General features: G+C 54.6%; 1 protein-coding gene across 5 annotated transcripts in view; it reads left to right on the plus strand.

Annotated features, from left to right (window-relative positions):
* The first annotated feature begins 2,727 nt into the window (after positions 1-2,727).
* AGRN (agrin) overlaps positions 2,728-23,925 on the plus strand; it is a 62,778-nt gene continuing 41,580 nt past the window's right edge. For 2 of the 5 annotated variants that reach the window (XM_090123138.1, XM_090123141.1), the window contains exons 1-2: positions 2,729-3,093; positions 7,409-7,670. In XM_090123138.1, coding sequence (XP_089979264.1) covers positions 2,908-3,093; positions 7,409-7,670 — 448 coding nt within the window. In that variant the 5' untranslated portion in view covers positions 2,729-2,907. Of the gene's footprint in view, positions 3,094-7,408; positions 7,671-23,846; positions 23,868-23,925 lie in introns of all 5 variants that reach the window. The other 3 variants (XM_090123136.1, XM_090123137.1, XM_090123139.1) reach the window with 3 other exon arrangements.

Below are 23,925 nucleotides of genomic sequence, written 5' to 3' on the forward strand. Positions count from 1 at the left end.
GCTGAAAGGGGCAGGGAGAGGTGAGCAGCCCTGTGATTTTGGGTTACTGCCCCAGAGGTGCTGCTCCCATGGCAGCACCAAAGCAAGCAGCTGGGAAATGAAAGTCTGACAGTGGGGCAATAAGAGGGAAGTGCTTCAGGGTCAAGCAGCAGCAAGATGCTGGTGTGGAAGTGCTGAGCACAGCGGGAGTGGCTGCACAGTCATCACACAGAGGCAATAACTCGCAATAAATGAGAGACCTTGGCTGGGTTACTCAGCCCGGCCAGAAAGGAGTAAGTTTGCCAATGTTAAAATGGGAAAGAGAGAAAAAAAAGAAAAAAAAAAAAGTCTTCAAAGGATCTGCAGAATGACAGCCTTGTTTCAGAGGTAGCAGCTGGAGGGAGGAGGTGAGGAGGGCAGCGATGTGTTGGGCACTGAGATGGGTGAGACACAATGTGGGCATCACCAAAGCGTGCCCAGGGCTGGAAGCTGAGCAGGTGACGGGCTGCTGTCATCCAGCCCAGCAATGGGCTCCTAGCAGTGAGGATCTGTGCATTGCTGGCCTGTCACCACTGCTCTGTAAGCATCACAGTGCATTGCTTTGCTTCGCTTCTTTCTCCTCTCCTTGCAAATTCAGGCCCCTCCTGCAAGAAAATCTTGGAGACGCAAAGCAAACACACCCGGAGGTGTCGGGCAGCACACACAGCATCCATCCCTTCCTGTTCTCCCACCCATTCAGAAGCTGAATGCCACACTTTGCTTGATTCACTGAAGGTTTTGCAAGCCCCAGGTTTACAATAGCTGTCTTGTAAAGTGTCTGAACCAAGCTGGTGATTTACACACTTTTGTCAGCGACGCAGTTTATTTATTTTGTGCGTTGATTTGGCAAATATTTTGTTTCAGTTTTCCCACAGTCGCTCAGCCAATGGCTCCAGCAGAGCAAGGAGCAGAAAAGCTCAATGCTCTCCTTTGGAAAGCCAACTCCTTTCTACTCATGGCCTGCACTAAAGCTCCATCAGTCTCCCTACCCAAAGCCTACAAGTTTGAAGTGTTTTGCTTGAAGGAGAGGGGCAAACCCACCCCAAAAGCTTGCAAATCCATTTTTCTCTTTGGAAGCAGATGGTGGGGTGGGGCTGGGAGGGAGGGAGCAAACAGAAAAGAATCCGAACACAGCATCCGTAATGCTTCCCCTCTCCCCTTTGTGAGGTTAGGGAGGAGAACATCACCGCTGCTTTCTCCCACCTCAAGCTGAGGTCGTTGCTTTGCGATTTAGAGGAACGCAATGCCAATCGTTAATTGGAATAACGAAAACAATCTGCTGGGTGCTGAAATGTATTTAGCTGGGGGGTAATAGGAGCAGAATGTCACGGAGTCCTTTATGCTGTGCAGAGGTTGGGATCCCAGGGCCACATGGTGGGTGCAGGGTGAGTTCTTCCCACCATGCTGAGCATCCTTCCCCAAAACCAGCTCTGTTATGGGCCGCTTCCTTCAGACAATGGCATCCCCAAAGTCATTATAAGGTGCTATCAAGGGGAGGCTTTTCTTGGGTGTTGAGGTGTTGGTTTATGGGACGGAAGCTGAGGTTTGGGAGCAGAAGAAGAGCTGGAGGGGTTTAGCAGAAGCTAAAAAGTTGGGGCTGAAGGCAGGGTTGAGGTGCACGGTTTGAGACATAGCCATCAGACCCTGTAAAACCACAGCGGTTGTGCTGCACTCAGACAGATTTATGGGACCTCTGGTATTTTGGTAGGCTCGGATGGCGCTCTGAATGCTCAATGTGATTCATTTGTTCCTATCTTCAGCGAATTTGTGCTCATGGTCCAGAGGAGATAAAGGATTGGCACACACACAGACTGCAGGGCTGAGGGAGCAGCACGACGAGCACTCAGGGGATGCAGACGAGGGATGTTCGCTTGCACAGCCCTATGGTGTGGGATGCAAACCCTGCACCATGGTTAAACTTCACCTGCAGGGCTCATGGACACCGCTTGTTTAGGTCCAGCAAGGAAAACAGGCGTGTAAAATGCCCCAGGGGACGGCTAATTTATGGAGGGGGGAAACAATATCCCTCCCTCGGTGCCACTTAACTTTTCATTTTATATTTGCGGTAATTGCAGGCGACATCTGGGAAGGTTGCCCCGCCGTCCCCGGGGGAGGGCAGGGCAGAGGGTCACGGTGCTGCTGGGGGCAAAGCATGGCGCGGTGCCCCCCCCCCCCCAGCCGGACAGCGCTGCCTGCTATTGTGGGGGCTGGGTGGGAATGGGGAGGAGGGGGGGGATAGGAGGGGGGTTGGCTCTGCCAACCTCAGTTTCCTCGGATGGGAAAAAAAGGAAACGTCACCAGAATGGGATCGCAGGGCGGCCGCACCCGCTGTGGGGTTCGGTCCCGTGGGGAGAGCCTGGCGGAGCGGGCAGCTTCTATGGGCTGCTCCCAGCACCCTTCTAGGACAGATCGGGTTCCGTGCACCTTTCCCAGTCCCCCCCCCCTCCCTCCCATCGCTCCGTGCTGGGCCGGTTAGCCATTAACCTGCCGTGAGCCCCCGGGCCGGGGGAGGGCGTACGCGCAGCTCCCGGCCCCGCAGCGGCAGCTCCCCCCGCTCCGCTCCCCTACCCCCCTCTGCTTCCCTTATCAGCAATTCAGATTGCATGCAAATCTCCGGGCTTTCTTACAGGGGCAAGGCAGGGGACACAGCATTTCTCCCCGATCGCTGCTTCGGAGGGGGGGGGGGGGGGAGAGAGAGAGAGAGGGAGAGATATCTCCTCCTTCTTCTCCACCTCCTCCTCCTCCTCCTCTCGGGATTTTCCTCCCCGCCTCCCTCTCTCTCTCTCTCTCTTTCTTTCCTCCTTTTCACCTCCTGGAACAAAAGTAGCCCTTCTCTCCGCGCTCGGCCCGACCCGCTTTGTGCAGCGGGGACTCGGGGGGCTGCGGACGATGGGGGGGTCGGGGGCTGCCGCGATCCTGGCTTTGGGTTTGGCGCTGGGATTGGCGCTGGGAGGGTGGGCGAATTGCCCCGAACGGGAGCTGCAACGCCGGGAGGAGGAGGCCAACGTGGTGCTTACCGGAACGGTGGAGGAAATCATGAACGTGGACCCCGTGCACCACACCTACTCGTGCAAGGTGAGGGGTTTGGAGGGCGGGGGGGTTGCGTGGTGGAGGGGGTTTGTCCGTCGTCCTCTCCCCCCACCCCCAAAACCTTCCGATGAAGCTCGGGGGAAACTTTGGGCTCGTTCGCGTGCGGGAGCATGTGGTTTTTATTGTCTAAATGAGAGCTTTGGGGTGTAATTAGGTATTTTTAGACTGCGGGAGGCTCGCCCCGGCGCGGCCCCGCCAGCTGTTTCGAGGGGAATCACTCAGGGTTGCTTTTTATGGGCATTTCCCTCTGTTCAGCGATGCGGAGCCCATTCCCAGCTTCGTGCTGCGGGAAGGTGCCGGCGTTGGGAACTCGGCTCCCCAGCTGCTGCAGCAGCATCCCGAGTTCCTCCGGCTCCAGCTATTGTTTAACCACGGCTCTGGCCTCTGGCTATGGTTTTTCCACCCCCCCCCCCCCCTAAGCTGAGAGTCGGTGAAGTACTGAACAACCTGAAATACCATCCGCCTGCCTGTCAGAAAACGTGCTGCGTGGTTTAACCCTTCCCGGGACAGGACTTGCCGCTGTGCTGCGTGGTTTTGCTCTCACCTCCCGGTTCCTTTTTGCCATCCTAAAATGTGCTGCGGTTCCACCCCGCAACCAACCCTATGGGGAGCTTTGGGGCGATGCCCAGCTGCTGAAAGAGCTCCGGGCTGGGTTAACTTCAAAACACGGAATTAGCCTTTATTCTGGAGGACCTCTCGGCTTTAGAAAGTAGTTGAAAAGCTTCTCTCTGTCCAGCTGGTGCCTGCTGCTGCTCGCTGCTTTGCTTGCACGGCTCTGCCCCTTGCCACGCTGCTGCAGGGGACAATCTGTATTCCTGTAAATTAGCTCACAACCTCCCCCCCCCCCCAGACCGTATGTTTGCAAAGTGTCTGGCACATCCTGGGTGCTACGTGGAAAATGAATAAGCTGCTGCGAGCAGCTTGGGGCACATATGGCCGGGTGGCTGCAGCCACCTGATGCTGGGCTGCCATGCATGGAGGCAGGAGGTGCTCAGCTGAGAGGTCGTTCTCCTCCTTCTGCTCTGGGTCCATAGCAAGGTGTCTGTCTGGCGTGAAATCCGGGCTTGGTCTAGGTGTAGGGAAACTGTTCTGTCTGTGCTCTTGCCCTGCTTTATGGGAGAAAAGCAGAGGGCAGGTGGGGGCTGCATGGGGAAACCCAGCGCTCAGCATGGGGAGAGGTTGTGCCCATCTTCCTACAGGATGCTGCTGAGCTCTGTGCTATTAATCCAAGGTTAAGCATAGGGTTTTGTTGGGGTCACAGCAGTGCCCGAAGGCTGGAGCTCAGCCCAAGATGCCTTTCCTGAAAAAGAAACTGAAAGGAGAAAAGCCTTCTGCCATCTGTGAGGGTGCCCATCCCATCGCGGTGGCAGCGCTCTCCCGGTCGCGCTGTGACGTTGGTGATTTCCTTAAAGCAGTGGTTCCTTACTTAGCGACAGCGTTGCTCATCCCCGGGTCGTGTTTTAACGGTGTGCTCACAAAGCTTTGCCCTACAAATGCTCTGAAATGGGATTCGGGGTGGCACGAGGACCTGGCAAATGGATAAATGGCCATCTCTCCAAGCGGTGTGACTGGCTGTCACGCTGCTAACTGCTCTTCAGACCCTGAGATTGCCTCCAAATACCGCAGCTATCTGCTGTCAGGTTCTCCTTTATCTGCACGGGAAACACAAGGGCCAGGCGTGCACTGGGATCCCATTGGGGCTGGGTGGTCTGTGAGCAGCAGGCACAGCCCCGTGAGGCTGCATTAGTGCCTTGTTCTTCCTAGTTAAACTCTAAACCCTCCCAGCTGAAGCCTTTGATATACAAAGATAAGCACATTACAACTCGGAGGAGAAATGTGAGGCTAATGTTAGATAAACACCCCAAAATAGCTACCAGCCATTCAGTTGCTAGCAGAGGAGATTAATAATTAGGAGTTCTGTTAGTCTCCTCTTCCTCCAGCTGAAGCTCGCTAATGTGCCCCTTCACCCAGGGATGGGCTTGGCATGGCAGCAGAGCTTTGCTCCTAGCTGCAGCCACTCACTTCCAGCCCTTGCTATGATGTCTGTGAAGTTTGCTCCCATTTATGGGGTGAGCACGGGTTCTCCACCTGCTATAACTGGAAGTGCTGGGGAGGATGTGGATCCTGTTTGGAACAATGGAGCTTGTAGTTTGGGGGAGGATGGGGGGATGTGGATGGGGGTTGGCAGCCTCAGAGCTCTGTTAGCTCCTGCAGAAAGCTGCTCCAGTCCCATAGTGACCCTTCTGCTTTCCACCCAGGAGTGAAAGCTCTCTTCTAAGGGTACTTCTCACCTTCCCAGCTTCCCTAGGAGCCCTTAGCTGGCATTTCTCACATTGCACTCGCCTGTGCAGGCGGTCCCATGCCCTGCTGGGGGATGGACCCCATGGCAAATTGGAAAATCCTTTGACTCCCTGGTTCTGTACCACGCTCAAAACACACTTGTGCAAAAATCTGCCTGAATAAAGTCTTCGCTGTTCTCACTCCACCTCCCTGCAGCTGCCAGGAGTCTCATAAAACAGCCTTAATCCACTGTTTTATGTGCTCTTTGGTGAAAGAGTGAGCAGCCTGCCACAGGGAAGGGACCTTCTGGAACCCGGCTCCAGCCTCCTCTCTTCTCTCTCCCTTTTCTTCCCCCATCCTTGATGTAGCCAGTGAGTCACCGGCATAACAAGGTCTTAATTGCGTGTGATGATGAATGGGATGCCCTACAGGTAATCGCTCGGGCTTTGGTGCCTTCGCATCCATTCATTACAGAGGATGAGGGTGCGGAGGGAGCTGGTGGACTCTGATGTTGCTTGCGAATGCTGCAGCCTGGCTCTGCGAGCTCTGACTACAACAACCTCGCTAATTAACTCCAATTACCATCTGCTTCACAAGAGGGGCTCGGCTTCAGCCCTTCTTCCCCATAGACCTAGCTGTGAAAGCTCCCGGCTGCACGCAGGAGCCTCGGGGTGCGGGCTCTCCGCCTGCCTCTCTTTTCTTTTCCTCCTTTCTTTCCCTTTTTGTTTCCTTCGTGTTCTTGGGTTTTCACCCCGGCTGCTTCTTTCTGCACCTCACCTTGTTGCAGCCTGAGCGTGCCCTGCGGCTGCTGCGGAGGAAGAGGAGGTGGGGCTGGGAGGAAGGTGTCTTGACTTGACTGTGGGGCGAAGAGCAACCACGGGGAGCCGAGCTGCTGCGGGCAGGCAGGAGGGGAGAAGGTGGCTTGCAAGCCTGCAGGAAGGCTGTGCTCCCAGCTGCATCACCCGGGGTGCCATCGTTGCAATTGTCCCTGCATGAGCTCTTTGGAGGTGTGTGCAAAGCAGCCCATTCTGCTCCTCGCCTTCTTTCTACGGTTGCTCTCTTCAAGTGCATACCTGCGTGTCTCCTCTGAAGAGAGGCTGGAGAGTCTCTTTAGCACTCAGCACCTCCCCTGCCCCGTGTCTGGCATGCCGTGCTGGGCTGAAGTGCTCTCTGGGCAGCTGGGGAATGCGGGGCCCAGAGATGCATGGAGGGGAGGTGGTGGCTGTTGGAGCACCTGAGGCTTTCCTATCCATTGGGAATGAATGGGGACACATCTCTTGCTTGTTAGATTAACCTCTTCCTGCTCAAAACTGCAGGTTTCTGCTCCTGCAAGGGAAACACTCGGGCATCCTTTATGCTAGTCCCTAAGGTTGAAGGCTTTGGCCTCAAGATGCACCAGGGGAGGTTCAGGTTGGATATTAAGAAGTCTTTCTTCTCAGAAAGAGTGGTCAGGCATTGGCACAGGCTGTTTGGGGGTGAGGGGGAGTTACTGTCCCTGGAGGTGTCCAAGAGATGTGGAGATGTGGCACTGAAGGGACGTGGTCAGTGGGCACAGTGGGGTGGGTTGGACTGTTTGATCTTAGTGGTCTTTTCCAATCTTAATGGTTATCTGTGATGACCCTCAAGAGTTTGCTGGGAAGCAGCAGCTTATCTGGAGCCCTGATAAGGGAGGGGTATTGATACAGCCAGCCCTAAGGGAAGGGAAGGGGCCAGCCCATGGTACCCTTTGTGCTGGGGTCCTCAGGTGTGTTTGCACTGAGGGTGGGGAAGGTGGAAGGGAGCTGGAGAACCCATGAGGGAGCCCTTGGGTTGTGGAAAAGGTGATGCATTGGGAAGCTGGGTGTGATTTGGGCAGAAATAAGATGTGCTTTAGCCTTATCCATGTGTTGATGACATTGGCTCTGCTGGAAGATTCAGCCAGCTTGCGTTGCCCCTGAGCATCCCATGGTGGCGTGGTTAAAAATCAACCCAGAAGGTGCCAGGGCAAGATGTCAAATGCTTTTTCTCCCTCTTCTTCAAGGTGAGAGTGTGGCGTTACCTGAAAGGCAAAGACATCGTCACCCACGAGATCCTCCTGGATGGTGGGAACAAAGTGGTCATCGGTGGCTTCGGGGACCCCTTAATCTGTGACAACCAAGTGTCAACCGGGGACACACGGATTTTCTTTGTCAACCCTGCCCCACAGTACATGTGGCCAGCCCACCGCAACGAGCTGATGCTCAACTCCAGCCTGATGCGGATCACGCTGCGCAACCTGGAGGAGGTGGAGCACTGCGTGGAAGGTGAGGCTCTGCTGCAACCCTCAAACGATGGGTCACCATGCTGCTGGTGGTGGCCACGTGGATTGGCTGTTCTTGTTCTTGTTGAATCGTGGAATTGTTGGGTTGGAAGGGACCTTTAAAGGTGATTGGGTTCAGCTCGTTGCCTTTGGGGTGGTGCGTGGTGTTGGCTGTGTTGCCAGAAGTGGTGCGGCCAAACAAGGTTGATTCACGTTGCTTTTGCTCCAGATTGAACGTAGGTTCTTGGTGCCCTTTGCAAAGGGATGTGAGGAGCCAGCTGAGTTCTCCTGGGGCTGAAGCAAGGTCTCCTTGCTGCTCCATGATGAAGCCAAGTCACGGCCAAGCTGAGCAATCTGGGGCATGAGTTGTGCGTTGGTATCGTTGTGGTGTGGAGTAAGGCTTCCACGGAGAGGGCATGCCCAACAACATGAAAGCACTTCTGCAACATCCCATCTGCTGGCTTCTCGCTTCCTCCCCTTGTGCTCATCCTGTTCCAGCAATGAGCTCTGGGCTTGGGGGGAGCACAGTGCCCCAAAAGCCCTTTGGGGTTCGAGCACGTCCTGCGAGCAGATGAGTAAACAAGGGAAGGAATGCAGGAATTCTGCACGGACAACAAATAAACACAGGCGGTCTCCCTCCTCCTCTCGGGATGTGCAGAGCAGAGGCCATAACCCCTTCCTCCAGCTGTGAATGCACACAGAGGTGAACGACCGAACTGGGGCTGGGAAAGAGCTGTTTCAGCAGAAGGGCTCCAAGAGGTACTGTCTCAAGTGGCTTTTGCAAGAGGTTGATATGCTGGAGGCTTTCTAGCTAGAGATGTGTTTAGTATTGCACTTGAAAGGCATCAGCTCTAGTGGAGGGGGTGGGAGGAGAAAGAAGAGCGTGTGTGTGGTGTGTTGTGTTTTGTTGGTTTTTTTTCTGTTAAACCTGAGCAAACTTTTGGAAGAATTTTGCCCTCACCTAGCAGTCTGTGTTCTTTGGCACGCTCTCTTTGCACACACCGCATGCACGCCGTGCTGGGCTGGCTGAGCTCGGTGCTTCCCATTTCTGCTGAAGGATGTTGTCCCTTCAGGCCCCTGGGAGATGAATGATCTGATTTCTCTTCTTAATATTCGACGCCAAATTTATCTGGGACCCGTGCCTGCTTCCTCCTTCCGTGGGGGAAGGCTCTGAGTTGCTGCGCATTGACGTGGTGCTGGTTGCATCCCCATCATGGAGACGCATCCCCATCATGGAGACGCATCCCTCAGCCCTTCTTATAGGATGTGGGGCTGCCCGTTCCCTGCAGCCATGCAGGTGTCCCCGATTGATGTGTCTGTCTATAGCACGTCCTCTGATGCAACACCCCAGGGAGAATTTGCTCCATGACCTGTTGTGCAAGCGGGCTGAAGGTGCCAGACCTGGGCTTGTTTGAACTTTCTCCTTGCTGTGTGCTGAAATGACCGGTCTATGGCGTGAGAGGTGGGTTTGTCCTTCTTCCCTGTGATGCTGACAAACTGTCCTGATGAGAGGCCAAAATTCCTCCTGGGAATCCCCTCCTCTCTGAAGATGGCCCGACGTTTCGCTTCCTTTAATTAAGGATGATGGCTCAGTGGGATGCTGTGGTAAGGGAATGGCTGAGGGCTGAACCACAGCCTGTGGGCATCTCACCATGCATGTTGAGCCCAGCATGGTGGAGATCTGCTCGAAATGCTGGTGGGAAGGGGCAATCCCAAGGCAACCTGGAGCTATTGATGGCTCAGGTTGGTCAAGGTGGGTCGCATGAGAGGAGATGCAGCAACTTTTGTGTTTCAGTGCTTCGGTGAAGCCACTGTTCTGGTCATACCCATTCTCCAAGTCTTGGTCATTGCATGGGTGCCAGCAGCTTGGCTGTAGACAGCCTAGGACAGATCAACCCTTGCAAAAAAATTGGTTTTCTGCAAGCTGTACACAAACCTATGACATCTCTTGGTCTCTGAAAGTTCTTGACTAGATAGGTGCAAAACCAGCCATGAGAACCTGTTCCCATCACCCTGGGGACCATCTCAGAGCTCTCAAGCTGAGGATTTAGCTCCAGGACTTGTTTCCCATCAGCTCCCCCACAGGAGGGTTCAAAGCAACGCTGCTCTGAGTCAAAAAAACAAACCTTGGAGTGCTTTTGCAGAAAGAATTGGAGGAATGGCGGCAGCTGAACGGAAAAACACGAATGTTTTGAGAATCTTCATCTCCTGTTGCTTCAGCCTGGAAAAATCCTTGAGATCAAAATCTTTCTTAAAGCCTAAAAACGGGGAGTTCAAACCGGGGCACCTTTGGGTTGCAGCTCAGGTTGAAGTTAAGGCAGTGCCGTATCGTGCGTTGCTTTGATCGCAGCTCAGCGTTGAGAAAATGAAGATTTGTGTGCACGGTGAGGGAGGGGTGGTGCTGACTCCACGCTGAGCTGTCTGGGTGGAAGGAAGTGCAGATTAAAGCCGTGTTAGGGCCCTGGTTAATGAGAACCCAGGGCTGCTTTTAAATAGCGCCTTGCTCGCGGCACGGTTTGCATGAACCCGGGTGCAATTGCCCCAGTGAGGATTGTTTTGTTTGGAGCGCTGGGTGGACCTTGAACCTCCTGGGAAAAGCCATGTGTGACGTAGTGTGGGGTGGAAGCTGATAGACTTGGGTACGGGGAGCCCACGTGGCTGCAGGACGACGTCCCATCCGTGGCACGGAGCCCTTGTTCCAGGCAGCACGTGGGTGAGAAACTCCTTGCATTGTGCCTCAGATGTGAGAAAGGGGGCACAAAGTGGAGTTTTGTTGAGCGTTGTGGTTGGGGTGGATCCATCCCGCGTGGTGAGGCAGCCCATTGGTGATGCTGGGCCTCCCGATGGGGGATATCCCAGCACTGGTGACTCTCAGCATATCTCACATCACACCTTGGTGTCCCCAGTGCTGCTGTGTGGTATCTATGGGTGCATCCCTTTGTTTCCCCCCATGCAGATGCTTGTAATCACACTAGCTGTTCTGGCACGTGTTCAAGATGCAGTGTGCTGCAGATGCTCCGTATGTTTAAAAATGTCACTTAGCTCTTATTAAAATTCTTATTATAGCCAGTCCAGAACTCTCCCGACTTTTCATCTCTGTGGCAACCCCATTAATTACTCCCATTGAAGAATTGCATCCAGCCTCAGTTCTCCCATCTTTTCACCCTGGGATAACTCGTTTTTGCTTTCCTTCCCCTCTTTTTTTTCTATGTACGTTTTCCCCCATGTGCTTTATGGGGTGGAATCCCACCATGGTCTGGAGGGACCCTCAGCCTGCATGGAATTCTCCTCTCTTCCAGCCGCCTTCTCTCCACAGCAAATCCCACAGTTGCTACACTTCTCCTCCACTTTATTCTGTGCTCAGAAGTTTCTGCTGGGCTTGTGAGCGGGGCTGCTTTGAAAACCCCTCTCAAAGTGACATTGCCCACTCCGTTTCATCATCCTGCTCACTCCTATTCTGCCCTCCCTTTCTTTTTTAGCTCTGTGCAGAACTGAGACGTTTTGTTCTTGTAAAGCAGCCCATGCAAAATTCCCTTTTCAGGATCCTTCCAGGGGCTGTAAGCACTGCACAGTGGGGAACTGCTGGCACAGCTCTGCGTTAGGTGATGCGGGCTGTGGTCGCTTCCCATGCTCTGGTCTCATTGCAGCCTTTCCCCACCCTGTGCCTTTTTCTTTTCAATCCATCCCTGGCACTGTTTGTGCAAGGAGGGAGCTGGGAAGCTCGGTGTGTGGGTTTGTGCTCTTTTCCTTTTTTTTTTTTTCCTCTCCTCTCTTCTTGGCTCTGTTTTGAATTCAAGATAACGAGAACAGCATCAACACCTCCATCTCAGGGCAAGGAAGTTCTCCAGCAGCTGTAAGAGTGCAGGAAACAGAGATGGGAGAACACGGTGCTGCAAAACAGTGGGGCCCCTCCTGTCCCCTCTCAAAGGGTCAGCAGGACGGGCTGAGTCCTGGTGATGGGAACACATGGAGCACGATGCTGTCCCCATGCCTAAGAACAGGGCACTGCGTGGTAGTAAGGCGAAACATCCCTTGGGTTTATGGCAGTAGATGAGGGAGTCGATTTGTTTAGCAAATTCCTATGGAATTTTAATCTGGTGTGGGAGGCTACTGCTCTGGGAAGGCTCTGGCCCTGCTCTGAGCACGTCCTGCTGCATTGCTCTGCGGGTGTCTGGGCAGCAGCATCTTCCTTCTGCACTTTGGGCCCTGGCTGTGTGCTCCTGGTGCTGTGCCGTCTTTCGGAGTGGTTTGCTGCTCCCTACAGCTGGAAGCAATCCCTTTGGGTCCATGCAAACCATCCCTTCCTGCACTTCCAGCCCCCTGGTATCGCTTTCTTTGATTGGCAAAAGAAACGGGGCCAGAGTGCTTTCGATAATTTATACCTAATTCAGCTAATTTCAGTCTGGCTGCAGCACAGCCTACAAAAGCAACTCTTTTAATTTGCTCCTAATTCTTACTCCCTATGTATTCTGCAGCTGCCCATCTCCTGCTCACCCACCTTGCAGACCATGGCAAGCCTTACCAACACAGTGGGGTGGGCACAGCCTGGACCCATTTTCTCTTCCCACCTCTTCTATGCTTCAATTCTACTTTTTTCTCCCCATTTTTCTCCCTGAATGTGGAGGTTGGGAATGAGCTCCGCTCCCCAGAGAATGCGATGCTGTCCTGATGGGCTCTGAGTTTGCTTTCTCTCTGATGTTGGAGTGCTGCTCTCTGGTTTGCAGGGATGTCAATTAGCTGAAGTGAGTGGGGGGCTGGCTGTGCCACAGCCTCGTTGATTTGTGGGTGATAACCAATTAACCAATTAAAGCAAGGGGAACAGAGATGCTGAGGAGCTGATCTCTCTCGGTCAGAGCGTGGCTAGAGCGACTTCACACCTCCTAGCATCAATCCTGCAGTGCAGCTCATCCCTTCTGGTGCTCAGGTGCAGTACCAATGGGCCAAGCTGTCCTGCAGCACCCCAGTACCCCCAGCACTCTGCATCCCCAGCCTGCAGAGCAGCATCCCTAGGGGTGTGGGTTTAGGCACAGCGCTGCCTGCCTGCCAGCTCCATCCTCCTGCCAAGCTGTGATTGCCTTGGCTTTGGCACTGCACTCTGCAGCCAAGAAGCACCCTATCTCCCTCTGTTTCTGGGATAAAATCCATGCTCTGGGGCCTTGAGTGCAGGTACCTCTGTAAAATCAAGGGATGGCTGCTCTACTGGGGAAGCACTGGTGTGTGGGGCAGGATACAAGAGATCTGGATGGGCACCCTGAATGCCTTCCTGCTTGCAGCTCCTCACCCTGCTGTGGGCTGCTTGCAATCCATTGAGCTGATCCTGCAGGCCGCAGCACAGCCAGTTGATCACAGGCTGCAGGGAGCGTTTCTACCAACCACTGTTATCAAAACACTTCCAGAGCTGCACTTTGCAGAAGGTGTCCCAGGGTTACCTTTCGGAGTTGGTAAATGTGCTTCCCCAGGTAGAGCAGTCTGCCCCCCCCCCATCCCTATTTAACAAACAGCCCCTATTTGCATGGCTCAGGGAGCAGCTGGCAGGGATGGATATGGGCACTGAAATTGAATCGGTGCTCTGGAGCTGCCAGCTTTGTGCTGCCCCAGGATGGCAAAGCCTGGGAGCTGCCCCAGGGCACTGCGGCATGTGGGGTCTTTCTGTGCCCCTTCCTGTGGCACCTCTGTCCCAAAGCTGTCCCCTGGGTGCCTCCCCCCCCCCCTTACACCTTTCTGCTCAATAAACCTTAATCCTCTCCCAGCCCCGGGCGGGCGGCCAGGGCCGGCATTCCGCTCATAGCTCAGCCAGGTACGCCCGGATAAGCTGCTGGGTGCGGGGGGAGCAGCATAGGGATGGGGGCTTGGGAACGTGTGGGGTCACTGCCATGGGCCCGTGGTGCTGGGGGGCAGTGGCAGCGTGGGTTGGTGACTGTGGGTCCTCTGCTGGGTCCCTCCAGAACTCAGTCTTTATGGTGGGGGTCTTGGGGCAAAGCCACAACCCTGACCCTTGGTTGCTGGGTTAAGAGGGTGGCTTGACCCTATAGTGGCTTCTGACACTATAGGGTCAGAACTGGGTTCTTGGTTGTTGCCCGTGCAAAAGGTGTCAGTTGGGCTGTAGGAGCAATTTGGGTTTGGCGAGAGGCTGCATTTAGGGCAGCCGTGCTCTCGGGGAGTTATTTCTTTGCTTAATGTATCCATCTCCTGCTTCTCGCAGCCTCCCTCGTAGCGCTGGGCTGCCTGTTTATGCAGCAATAAAATCCCTGAGCAAATTGTTTGAACTGATGCTGTTTATCTAAGAGATAAAGTGGGATCAGCGGCAGCGCCTGGCAGCAGTGCAGGGAGGCTCGGCCCTGGGGAGCAGCTCCAGCCCCATGAAGGTGAGCATCCCGTCCCCGCTATTCCCAGCACCGTTGCATTCCTGGGCAGTGAGGTTGCCTGAAAGCAATGGCACGGGGACACTTTGTCACCCAGTGACGTAACCCTGGCCAGGGAGAGACCTCTCCCCATAGGTTGCATCGGTCTCCGGGGCGTGTTCCTGTGCCCTTTGGGTAAGTCCCCATCCTGGGTGCCAAATTCCTGCATGGGGGATGCTTGGGATGGGGGAGGGAAATGTCTGCTTGCTGTATTGGAGACACTGAAGTTTGGAGAGCTGGTGTCCAGACCTGGGGGAGGTGTGCTTGTGTTGGAGGCGAGCTCAGCCCTTGATCAGCTCTGATACTCCTTAAACATCTGCTGTGAGCAGCAGGATGCGACCCAGGCGGACCTTGGTCTTCCAGCCTCATTCCCTAAGGCTTGCAGGGGGAAATTAAGCAGCAGCACCCACATTTGCGTGCTCTGTGCATGGTGGGAGGTGGGCACAAAGCTGGGTTCTTGCACCAGAGCTGCAAATATCCCCGTTCTCATCCTTTTGGGATATCCTGGTGTGCTGTACGGAGTGCGACGGCTGCACGCCCGCCTGTGCCTGCACGCTTCCTTCTTTGCAGGGCGGGTGCATGGCTTCCCCAGCACGGGGCTGGGCAGGCTGCTGTGCTGCACTAACTTGCCTGAGAAGCTGCTTTTATTATTATTATTATTTTTATTCTTTTTCCTTTTTTTTTTTTCCTTTTTTCCTTCTCCCCCTTTCAGTTGTGCCTGTGCTGCCTGGTGTCGCTGGCTGTAGGCGCAGTGGTTGGGTAGGATGAGGGTGGCTGCAAGACCCTTTGTCAAAGCAGATGGAGAGGTGTTGGGAAGCTTCATTCCTGCAGAGAAAATGGGGAGGGAAGGGCCAAATAGCAAATATGCATCTATGCCTGGTCTCCTGCATAGCACTGCCAGCCCTGCTCTGCCTCTGCCAATCTGTCCCCCCCAGAAGCATGGGCTGCACCTTGAGCTATTGCTTGGTTGCAACACTCTTTTTTGGCCAAGATAGGAGCTACCAACACGTGGTGCAGAGCCATGGATCAGAACCAAACCCCTCGCTGCCAGCTGTTGGTTTGCATTCTGCTTGATAGGTACAGAGTGCCCCAGGGCTGTTGGGTGCTTGGGTAGGGGCAGGGCCGTCCTGCCAAGAGGACAAAGCGAAATGCAGCAGGAGGATGGATTGCTTGGACCCCAACCCAAGGTGGGGAGGGGAGAGGGGAGGGCATGAGGAATGCACCCAGGGCAAGTGCAGCTCTTCCTCCTCCTCCGTGTGCTGTATGCTCTCCATTTTGCAACCTGCCATGGCACGCGCCGTGGTCAGGTGTCTGCCGTGCGGCGGAGCGCTGCCAGGCTGGAATGCCAGCAATGCATCTCCACGTGCAGCAGGAGCGCTCGGACACTGCCGGTGCACGTCTGGGAGGGTGGGGAAGGGCTACGAAGGCAGCACCTCTCCATGAGGGTGTGGGGAAGGCTGCTGGGGAGCAGCTGCCCGCCCTGCTGTGCTGCTTGTGGGAACTTGCGCTGGGGTTGCGAAGTGCTCGGGCTTTGCAGTGGGGAAGGATAGAGGTTTTCAAGCAGGATTGCAGCAGTGCCGTGGAAAATTCAGCTCTGCTGTCCTGATTCTGCTGATTTAGAGTTCCTGTTCCCTCTCCTTGCAGCTTGTTGTTCACGTGAAAGGGGTTTAATCTCTTTCTAGTGTTATTTTCCACTGGCAACCAGGTGGGATAGCACCAGGCACGGCGCTTCTCTGCTCCCCAGCTTCCTGCCTAGATAAAACTCCTCATCCCATCCAAAAAAGTGTTTTTCCACTTGAGGCAGTGCTGGGCTGCCCTGTAAATCTGTGCTCACTCCGTGCCTGCAGGTTGCTGGCTCTTGTGCAGCATCAGGAGCTAATTCCTGTGATGCGCTCCTGGGCAGCAAAGTTATTCTTAGAGGACAGATGCTGGGATACCATCTGGCTTCTTGCAGCCCTATTGCTGGGGTTCCCCAGCACCCCCTGGCACCTAGACCCTCAAACAAGCCCTCAGGGGAAGCAAGCAGTATGGCTGGGATGTTTTCCCTTGGAGGATGCCAAGGGTTGCTGCTTGTCCCCAGTGGCATTTCTATGCAAGCAGCATTCTGCAACATGATGCCAGCTCTGCTAACAGCTCATCCTCTGGGGATGCACTGCTGGGATTGAATCTTGGAGGTTTGGCAGCTCAGGTGCTTGCCCTGGGATGGATGCAGTGCTGGTGGCTTCCCTGCGTGCTCCCTGAGTGTTGTGGTTGCTGCTGGGAGATGGAGCTCAGCTTTTTCAGCTCCTGTGCTGGTTTGTTGTTGTTGCTTCTGCTTTTTGGAAACCACATGAGCAGTGGTGCTGGTTTCCAGATGGCATTTTCAAACTGGGGCAGCCTGTCCCACCCATCTGTAACGTGCTGGTGTGGTGCCATAAAGGGCAGTAGTGGAAAACATCATCTGCGTGGTGATTCCATGGACCACATGCGATCCCTTCCATGGAAATGAAATTCTTTCCCTCTTTATCTCCCGGATGTACCCTGTTGTGAAGTCTGTTGTTTTTCTTTTATCTCCCATAGCCCATCTTTGCTGAGGAGCTGCCCAGTGGAACATCGAAGCTTCTCCCACCCATTTAGATGGGAAAATACACATCAGAGCTGAGCCCAGGGGCTGCACCCATGCATATCGTGGCAAGGGCACCCTGCGCTTGGATGCTACACCAGGATGTGCTGCCTGTGCAGTGCTGCTTTGCTGTCTGTGCCATTGGTGTGAGCCTGGGGTGTTCTGTTTAAATAACAGCACTGGGACCTCTCGTTGTGGAAGTGTGTTTGCAGGCTGCCTACGTGCAGCACAGCTCAGCAGCTGGCGGGTAACTGCGGTGCTGGAGGTCTGGTGATGCTCAGAGTGATGCACAGAGCTCTGGGGCTGCATTGGGTGCTCACAGCCTCTCTGCCCTGCTCCAAACACCGCCTGCATCCCTCACTGCTGGTTGATGTGCCTCGTGCTCATGAGAAACCTTGCTAGCCGCGCTCAGGGCTGTTGGCTGGAACCCAGTTCCCAGGCACTGAAACAGGAGGGAATCTAAAGAAACCCGGGCTGGGATTGTTTTTCTAGACTGATAATTCCTCCCAGACAGTTCTGTTAGACTCTTAGCCAGCTGGACTTGCACTTTCTTTGCTCAAGGGAATCTTTTAAACTGCACAGCGCTGCTGCAAGCGGTGCTTCTGCAGACACCCTGCAGATCTGCACGTTGGTAGCGGGGATGCAGCTGGGTGCTCTGCTTGCAGCATCTGCATCGAGATACAGAAGGAACAGGACAGGATGGTGGGAGAAGCTGTACCATGCCCAGCCCAGGCGTGGGAACCCTTGGAACAGTCCCCGGAAATCCCATATTCTCCTGCAGGCGGATGACGGGAAGCAGCAGCGTGGGCTGCAGCTCTGCCCTGTGAACCCAAGCAGTGAGTGCAGCCCCTGGGGAGCCCTCAGCCACTTTCACAGTAAGGGAAAGTATTGCTCCGGCCTCCTGCTGCCCTAGCAGGGTCCGGCTCCTTCACGCCTATGCACTCAGATACTCTCTACCCCATCCTGCATGCTCAGTGACCCTGTCGCAGCTGATGTTTACAGGAGGACAGGGTTGAAAGGAGCTGGCACTTGCTTGAAGCCTGCCTCAGATTAAAGGCTTTCCCTTCACGCTGAATCTGGCGTGTCTTATGTGTTAGCATGGTGCATTTTTGCTCTGAAGCAGGGCTGGAAACGGCCGTTGGAATGCTGTCCTGTGAGAGGAGCTGTGCCCGTGGGCATCACAGAATTGCTGGACCTATGATTAGTGCCATAGGAACTATGAGTGTGATGGGATGGGAGATGTGGGCATCTCTTGGTTCCGCAGTGTGGGAGTTTGGGAGCTGCCTGCTGAATATGTGGGCTCAGCACGGTGCTTAATGACCATCGGGGATGGATAATTGGCTCTGTGAGCTTGTTTTGACCGCGTCTTCAACCCCGTGGGTGCCTCGTAGGGGGTGGTGGCAGCTTCACACCCATCCTGGTGCCAACTCTGCTGCTGAGCTCATGGCAGCCCCCAGTTGGGACAGATGGTCGGCAACGCGCCGGGGGTGTCAGCACACAGCACTCATTGTTTGCAGGCAGCAAAGCTGCCTACGTGCGAATCGACACCCAAAATTCGCCGGAGTTTGTACAGATGGAGTGCGGGGCATCCGTCAGCAACTCAAGGATGTGCATAGAGGGGATGGCTCAAATTGAGGATCTGGTGGTGCCGAGCCGTGCGGTCCTGCAGCTCTTGGCTCGGCGGGATGCTCCGTGCCTGCAGTTCACCCAGCACGGCGGTGGCTGTGTGCCCTGCCTTGGCCGAACGGATAGGGATGCATTCCTCTGCCCTGACTTCAAAGCTTGTTGCTACATATACAGAGCCCAGCCGCCTTGGCAACCCCGGGCGGGTGGCAGCAGCTGCCTGCTGAGGTTCCATTGGGCACTCGCTGCCCTTTTGGCCGTGCCCGTTTCGTCCCCAGCGTGGCACGCACCCCTCTTCCTGCAGCCTGCTGCCCCAAATCCCTTTGTTTCAACCCACTTGGATGTCTCTCAGCATCCTCAGGCTCTCAGTGCCCCGCTGTGATTTTCCCCCTGGTTTAAGCAGAGTAATCTCAGGGCTGTGTGCTGGAGACCCTGGTGGAGGTGTTGGGATTTTCCAGCCCTGGCCACTCGCCCAGCCCTTTCTGAGCCATCCAGGTGACTTAACCCCATGCTGGGAGTGGTGCTGCAGCCCAATTAGGAGATTAAAGCGTGCCATTAGGAAATGAGAGTGCTGCAGCATGGGCTGCTTGCTGGCTGCCAGCCCCTCTAGCTGGCTGCAGGGCTGACCCTCCCTTGGATCTCCTGAGCTCTTTTCACCTGATCTCAGCCTTCAGCGTGGGATTCTTGCCACAGTCATGCTTCTCTCCCTAATCTGGGTGCATCCCTTCTGGCAGAGGAGAGAAGGGAACTGAGCAGAACTGATGCTGTGGGGTTTGCAGAGGAAGAGGAGGGTAGAAGGCATTGCCCTTCTGTCCTGGCAGGGCTTCTGCTAAATGCCTCTGAAAGTTTCTTGGGCAGATGAATCCTTTCTTTCCCCTTGCAGCTTCGTGCTACGTCCTGATTGCCTCTCTGCCACGATGTGTTGTTTGCATGGGTTGTGGTGGGCATCTCCCTGGGAAATGGGTACAGAAGTGCTCCAGCCTCCCACCAGCAGCAGGGTTTTGCTTTGCTCTCACCAACTGCTTTTGCTCTGTTTTCTTTTGCATGTGCTGCCCTCTCTCCCGTGGCTTCTGGATTATTCATTACTAGGTAAGAACAGCATTTATCTCTGTTCTTGGACTGAAAGTGGGGCAAGGGAGGCTGGGGCACACGGGGATGCTTTGTGTGATGGTGTCCTTGCAAAAGACAGGTCCCCATGGTTTGCTCCTCCTGGTTTGGGAGGTGGTGGCAGTGGGAGATATCCTCTGGTGTAATGCAGGATGCTATTTCAGCATCTCCATTCAAGTGAGTTTTCTTTAGCCAGAGAGAAGGGAGTTAAATGCTGTGACCGGAGGCAGCTGTGTGTGCTGTCTGCTCGACGTGGGACTCCGGCAATGACAATTCTCCAAGGGGAGAGGGAATGAATTTTAATGACATCTTGAAAGACTTTAAATTTTCATGTTAACTTCAATTATTCAGGACAGTTGGAAAGTGACTTTAAAGCTTCATAAAAAGGAAAGGGGAGGGAAAAAAAAAAAAAAAGTGGCCAGTTTGATGCATAAATATATATTTTTTTAGATTAATTGATTGGCACTTTGTAGTAGAACACGGGCATCTTAAAGGCTGTGATGTTGGCTATTGCACCTGACAGCAGTGCTGAGGAGGAGGGGTACCAGAATGAATGATGTACTGCCTAGAGCTATAATAACAGCCCAGTGGGGTGCAGTGCTGTGTTTGCAGCCTGTGGGGTATTGCACCTGCTGGGCTGCATGGGGTGCTGCAAGCTGGTTGCTGCAGCAGCAAACTGGGGAGATTGGACCAATTGGGGGCCATGCCTCTGCTGCCAGCAGGAGGACAGGTGGCACCCAGCAGGCATTCCTCTGCTTGGGGACATTGGTGCAGATGTCCCCAGCTCTGGCTGCTGGCTCAGGGTGCTGAGCCACAGCCTTAAATCCTGGGTGCCCAGAGCCACAGCCTTAAATCCTGCACTGGGTGCCCAGAGCATCCCCAGCTCCCGATGCTCTCTTGGCAGGGGATGCTGAGCATCTCTGAGCAAGCAGCTTGGAACAAGCTCTCTGCCCTGCTGCCTTTCTCCCTCTCGCTGAGCCCGGGGCATCTGTCTGTCTTTCTGTGCCTGCTCCCCAGCAGGCTGATGCCTTGCCTCCCTCCCTTTGAGGGTGCCCCACTGGTGCAGAGGGGCTGCGCGGCACAAATGCGCCTTTTATTCCCCGCTGCTGAGAGCTGCCAGCCCTGGCTGCCGGCCCAGAAAGCTGCGCTGCTTCAGAACATAAGCAGCTATTGTCTCAGCCCTGGAGACGGCGATCCGAGCTCTGCTGGGGCCGGGAGGGAGCCAGGCTGCAGGAAAGAACCCAAGGAGGGAGGGAGTGAGGTTTGTAGGGTCTGGTGTGCTCATCTCCCCTTAAATAAGGCACGGCTCCTTTGAATCCCTGTCACTGGGATGCCGGGGTTAGTTTCACTCCTGTATAAAGCAGATCCTTTGTGTTGCAGAGGATGGAAAGCAGCTGGAAGAGTGGTCCTGCAGTGAGGGTCTCCTCCAGGTGTGCCCATTGGGATTGCAGGGACAGAGCAGAGCAGTGGCAGCCAGCTGGGGGCTGTGCGCCTGCAGCATCCCCCTGTGCACAGCTCTGTATCCTCGCTGGGATGGGAGAACAAACAGAAGAAATGCGAGAGCGTGCAGGGATGCTGCCCTTGGCTTTGTGTCATTGTGTGTTCAGATCTGTGACCTGGGCAAAAGCACTCCCTGGGTAATGGTAGGGGTGAGGAAGGAGAGATGGCCACACTCCTCCTTGGGTGCTGCTTCCCAAACCATTTGGCCACAAGGGGTTGTAGATGCTGAGTGTTTTCAGCCTAATCCGCTGCTGCAGCGATCCTCTACAGCCAGCCTGGACTGAGTAAACTTCTCCTGGCTTCAATGAAAATGTTAGTGTAGCTGAGGCTCTGCCCTCACTGTTTTTTCCTCTCTCCTCTCCCTCCGGTGCCCGACACACGGCTGCTTCTGAAAAGTAAGCTCGGTGGTGGCACGAAGGGGAAACCTCAAATCCTTGCAAAGCAATTACTGCTAATGAGACACTTCCTACACATCTGGTTTCAATTCTGGCTGTGTGTCGGGGACTGTTCTTCCCAGCTCGGCAGTGGGGAAGGTGAGAAAGCTCCTGCTGCCCTAATGCCCAGGTGCCATTCTTACCTCCAATGCCAAGCAGAGACAATTAATTCTGAGTGTTGTCCAGCCTAGGTGGTACCTGTCCTGCCAATCCCCTGCCCCACTGCTGGGTTTGGGCTCGATACCAGCCCTGGAGCTCATCCAGAGATCCCACGCTGGCCTTACATCAATGGGGGGAAGCCAAGAGAAAAGGCTTCATCTCCACTGGCTGACCATTCAAATTGGGTCTTTGTTTGCATGCAGATTTGTGTGGATCATGGGCCCCTCTGGCTGCTGTTTTTGGCAGCGGAGCGCCTTGTTATCTCACTGCAGAGTGTGGCCTTGGAGCAGGATGCAGAGGAACAGTAGGGAGGGTCAGGGAGAGAGGGATTTCAGGAAGTCTGTGTCGCTTTTATGCACTGAGCAGCAGGAAGGTGGCGTGGGAAACCTTGGCTGGTTTCCTTGGGAATGAGGCAGCACGACGTGGGCTCACCAGAGCCAGCACCACGTTGGTGGCTTCCTGGGATCCACCAGTGGCATGGCAATGCTCTGGGATGGGCGTTGGTTGAGCATCAGGAGGTGAGTTGTTGGAGTGCTCTTAGAAATGGGCTCTGCTTCGTTCCAGGTCTGGCTGCACGCTGATCTGTGCTCCTTGGGTGCAGCATCAGCACTCGGTGTTGCCCCTTTGCAGAACTTGGGTGCATTCCCCTGCTCATTTTGCATGGGGAAATTTTCCAGAGCCGAGTGCCTGACCTTGGAACACATCCTCTGGCCCTCCCTTCCTTTCTGGTTTATTTAATATCTAGTGAAACAAACTTGTTTTCCCCTTTTGATGCTAACAGCTGCTTCGCTTTGCTGCGAAATGATGAAGGGGAAATCAAAGCACGGTGGATTTTGTTGAGTTGGAAGGCAGGCTGGGCTCTGAGGCTCCTTGTCTCAATCACACTTTGGTTCTAACTGAGGGAAAGATGTGTGCCTTGGGGTGGGATTTTGTGCCCCTGCACTTCTGGTCCCAGTGCCCCTATGGTGCCCAATGGACCTCTTCCACATTTTCTCTCCCAATCATCTCAGGCAAATCCCTGCTTATCAGAAGCATCCCAGAATGTGCAACAACCAACAGCCATCTGTGCTGTCAACTCTTCTTTCCCTTGGCAATGACAGCAGCCAGCTTGGATCCCCTAAAATACAGCAGGTAGACAGCTCTGTGGCAACCCCAGCCCAGCTCATCCTGAGGCTCTTAGACCCAAATGCTGCAGGGTCTGTTCCCTCCACCAACTCCAGGCCACGCTGTCCAGGAGCACAGAAGAGCTGCCAAGTGCTGAGGATGGCACAGCCCATGTCATTTGAATTGGAAGCCAGGGAAGGAGCACAGCAGCCAGATGCTGATGTTTCATCTCCACCAGAGCCAGCCATAGTACTTTGGCTTTCATTTCTGCCTTTTTTTTTTTTTTTTTCTTTAATAAATGAAAATCCCAAAATAACCGTGCTGCTCTGGGATATTTTTAAGCTGTTTTTCCCCCTCTTCCTTTCTTCCCTGCATCTCCCAGCAGCTCCGAGCCGAGCGGGCTCCCGGTTGCCAATGGAGAAGGCTACACGTCACTTCCTTGGCATGGGGCCTTCTCCAGCCCTCAATGCTCACTTTGTTTTTTTCCCCCTCATAGTCTGGGTGAGCTGTCAGGGCTCTTCTCAGGGTCACATTACTCATGTCCCACAGCCCATTGTGGGAGCTGATGCTGACGCTGCACTGGGGAGCCCTCTGTGCCCCACAGGTCGGGTGTTGGAGTGGAGGAGCAGAGCTTTGGAGTTGTGTTGGAGTTGCATCCCCTCATCCTGGTGGGATGCAGAGCTGGGAGGAGACCTCTTGTGCTCTGCACAGTCACAGGTCGCTCCCAGGTGATGCATTTGGGTAGGAGGAATCAGTGCAGGATGTGCTCCTTCAAAGTGAATGGGAAGCAGCTGGTTCTTGGGAGATGCATGGGGAAGTTGGGGAGGCCTCCAGGCTGAGCTCCTGAATGCTTCCAAAGCATGAGCTTGGTTTTGGAAAACATATTGGAATATTGACAAGGCAATCCTACTGCTGCTTGCTCCCTTCTGGCTCTTTGGCTGCACTCGTTGCCCTCTGCAGGATCTTTGTTAGCCATTGTGTGCTGCAGTGCCAATGGTTATCGGTCAGAGCTGACATCTTCCCATGCTGCAGGACAAGGTGGGACTTCTGCACCCCATGGGAAAATGCCACTGCTGCACGGCATCTCCTCTGTCTGCTTCATCTGTGCAACGTGGGGCTGCAGGGCCAGGGGTGCCCCTGCTAGGGGGGCAGGAGGAGGGATCTGGGGGCAGGAGAGTGCTGGGTGAGCTGCCTGTTCTCTTGTTCTAACTGTTGTTCTCTCCTTTTTCTCTTCCCCTCGCTTTCTAAAGAACATAGGAAGCTTCTTGCTGGTAAGTGGTGGTGTGTCATGCAAAAAAAATACCATTTATTCTTTTTCCCATCCACTGT

The sequence above is a fragment of the Phasianus colchicus genome, chromosome 22, assembly GCF_987193195.1.
Source record: "Phasianus colchicus chromosome 22, bPhaCol1.hap1.1, whole genome shotgun sequence".
In the NCBI taxonomy this organism is placed as follows: Eukaryota; Metazoa; Chordata; class Aves; order Galliformes; family Phasianidae; genus Phasianus; species Phasianus colchicus.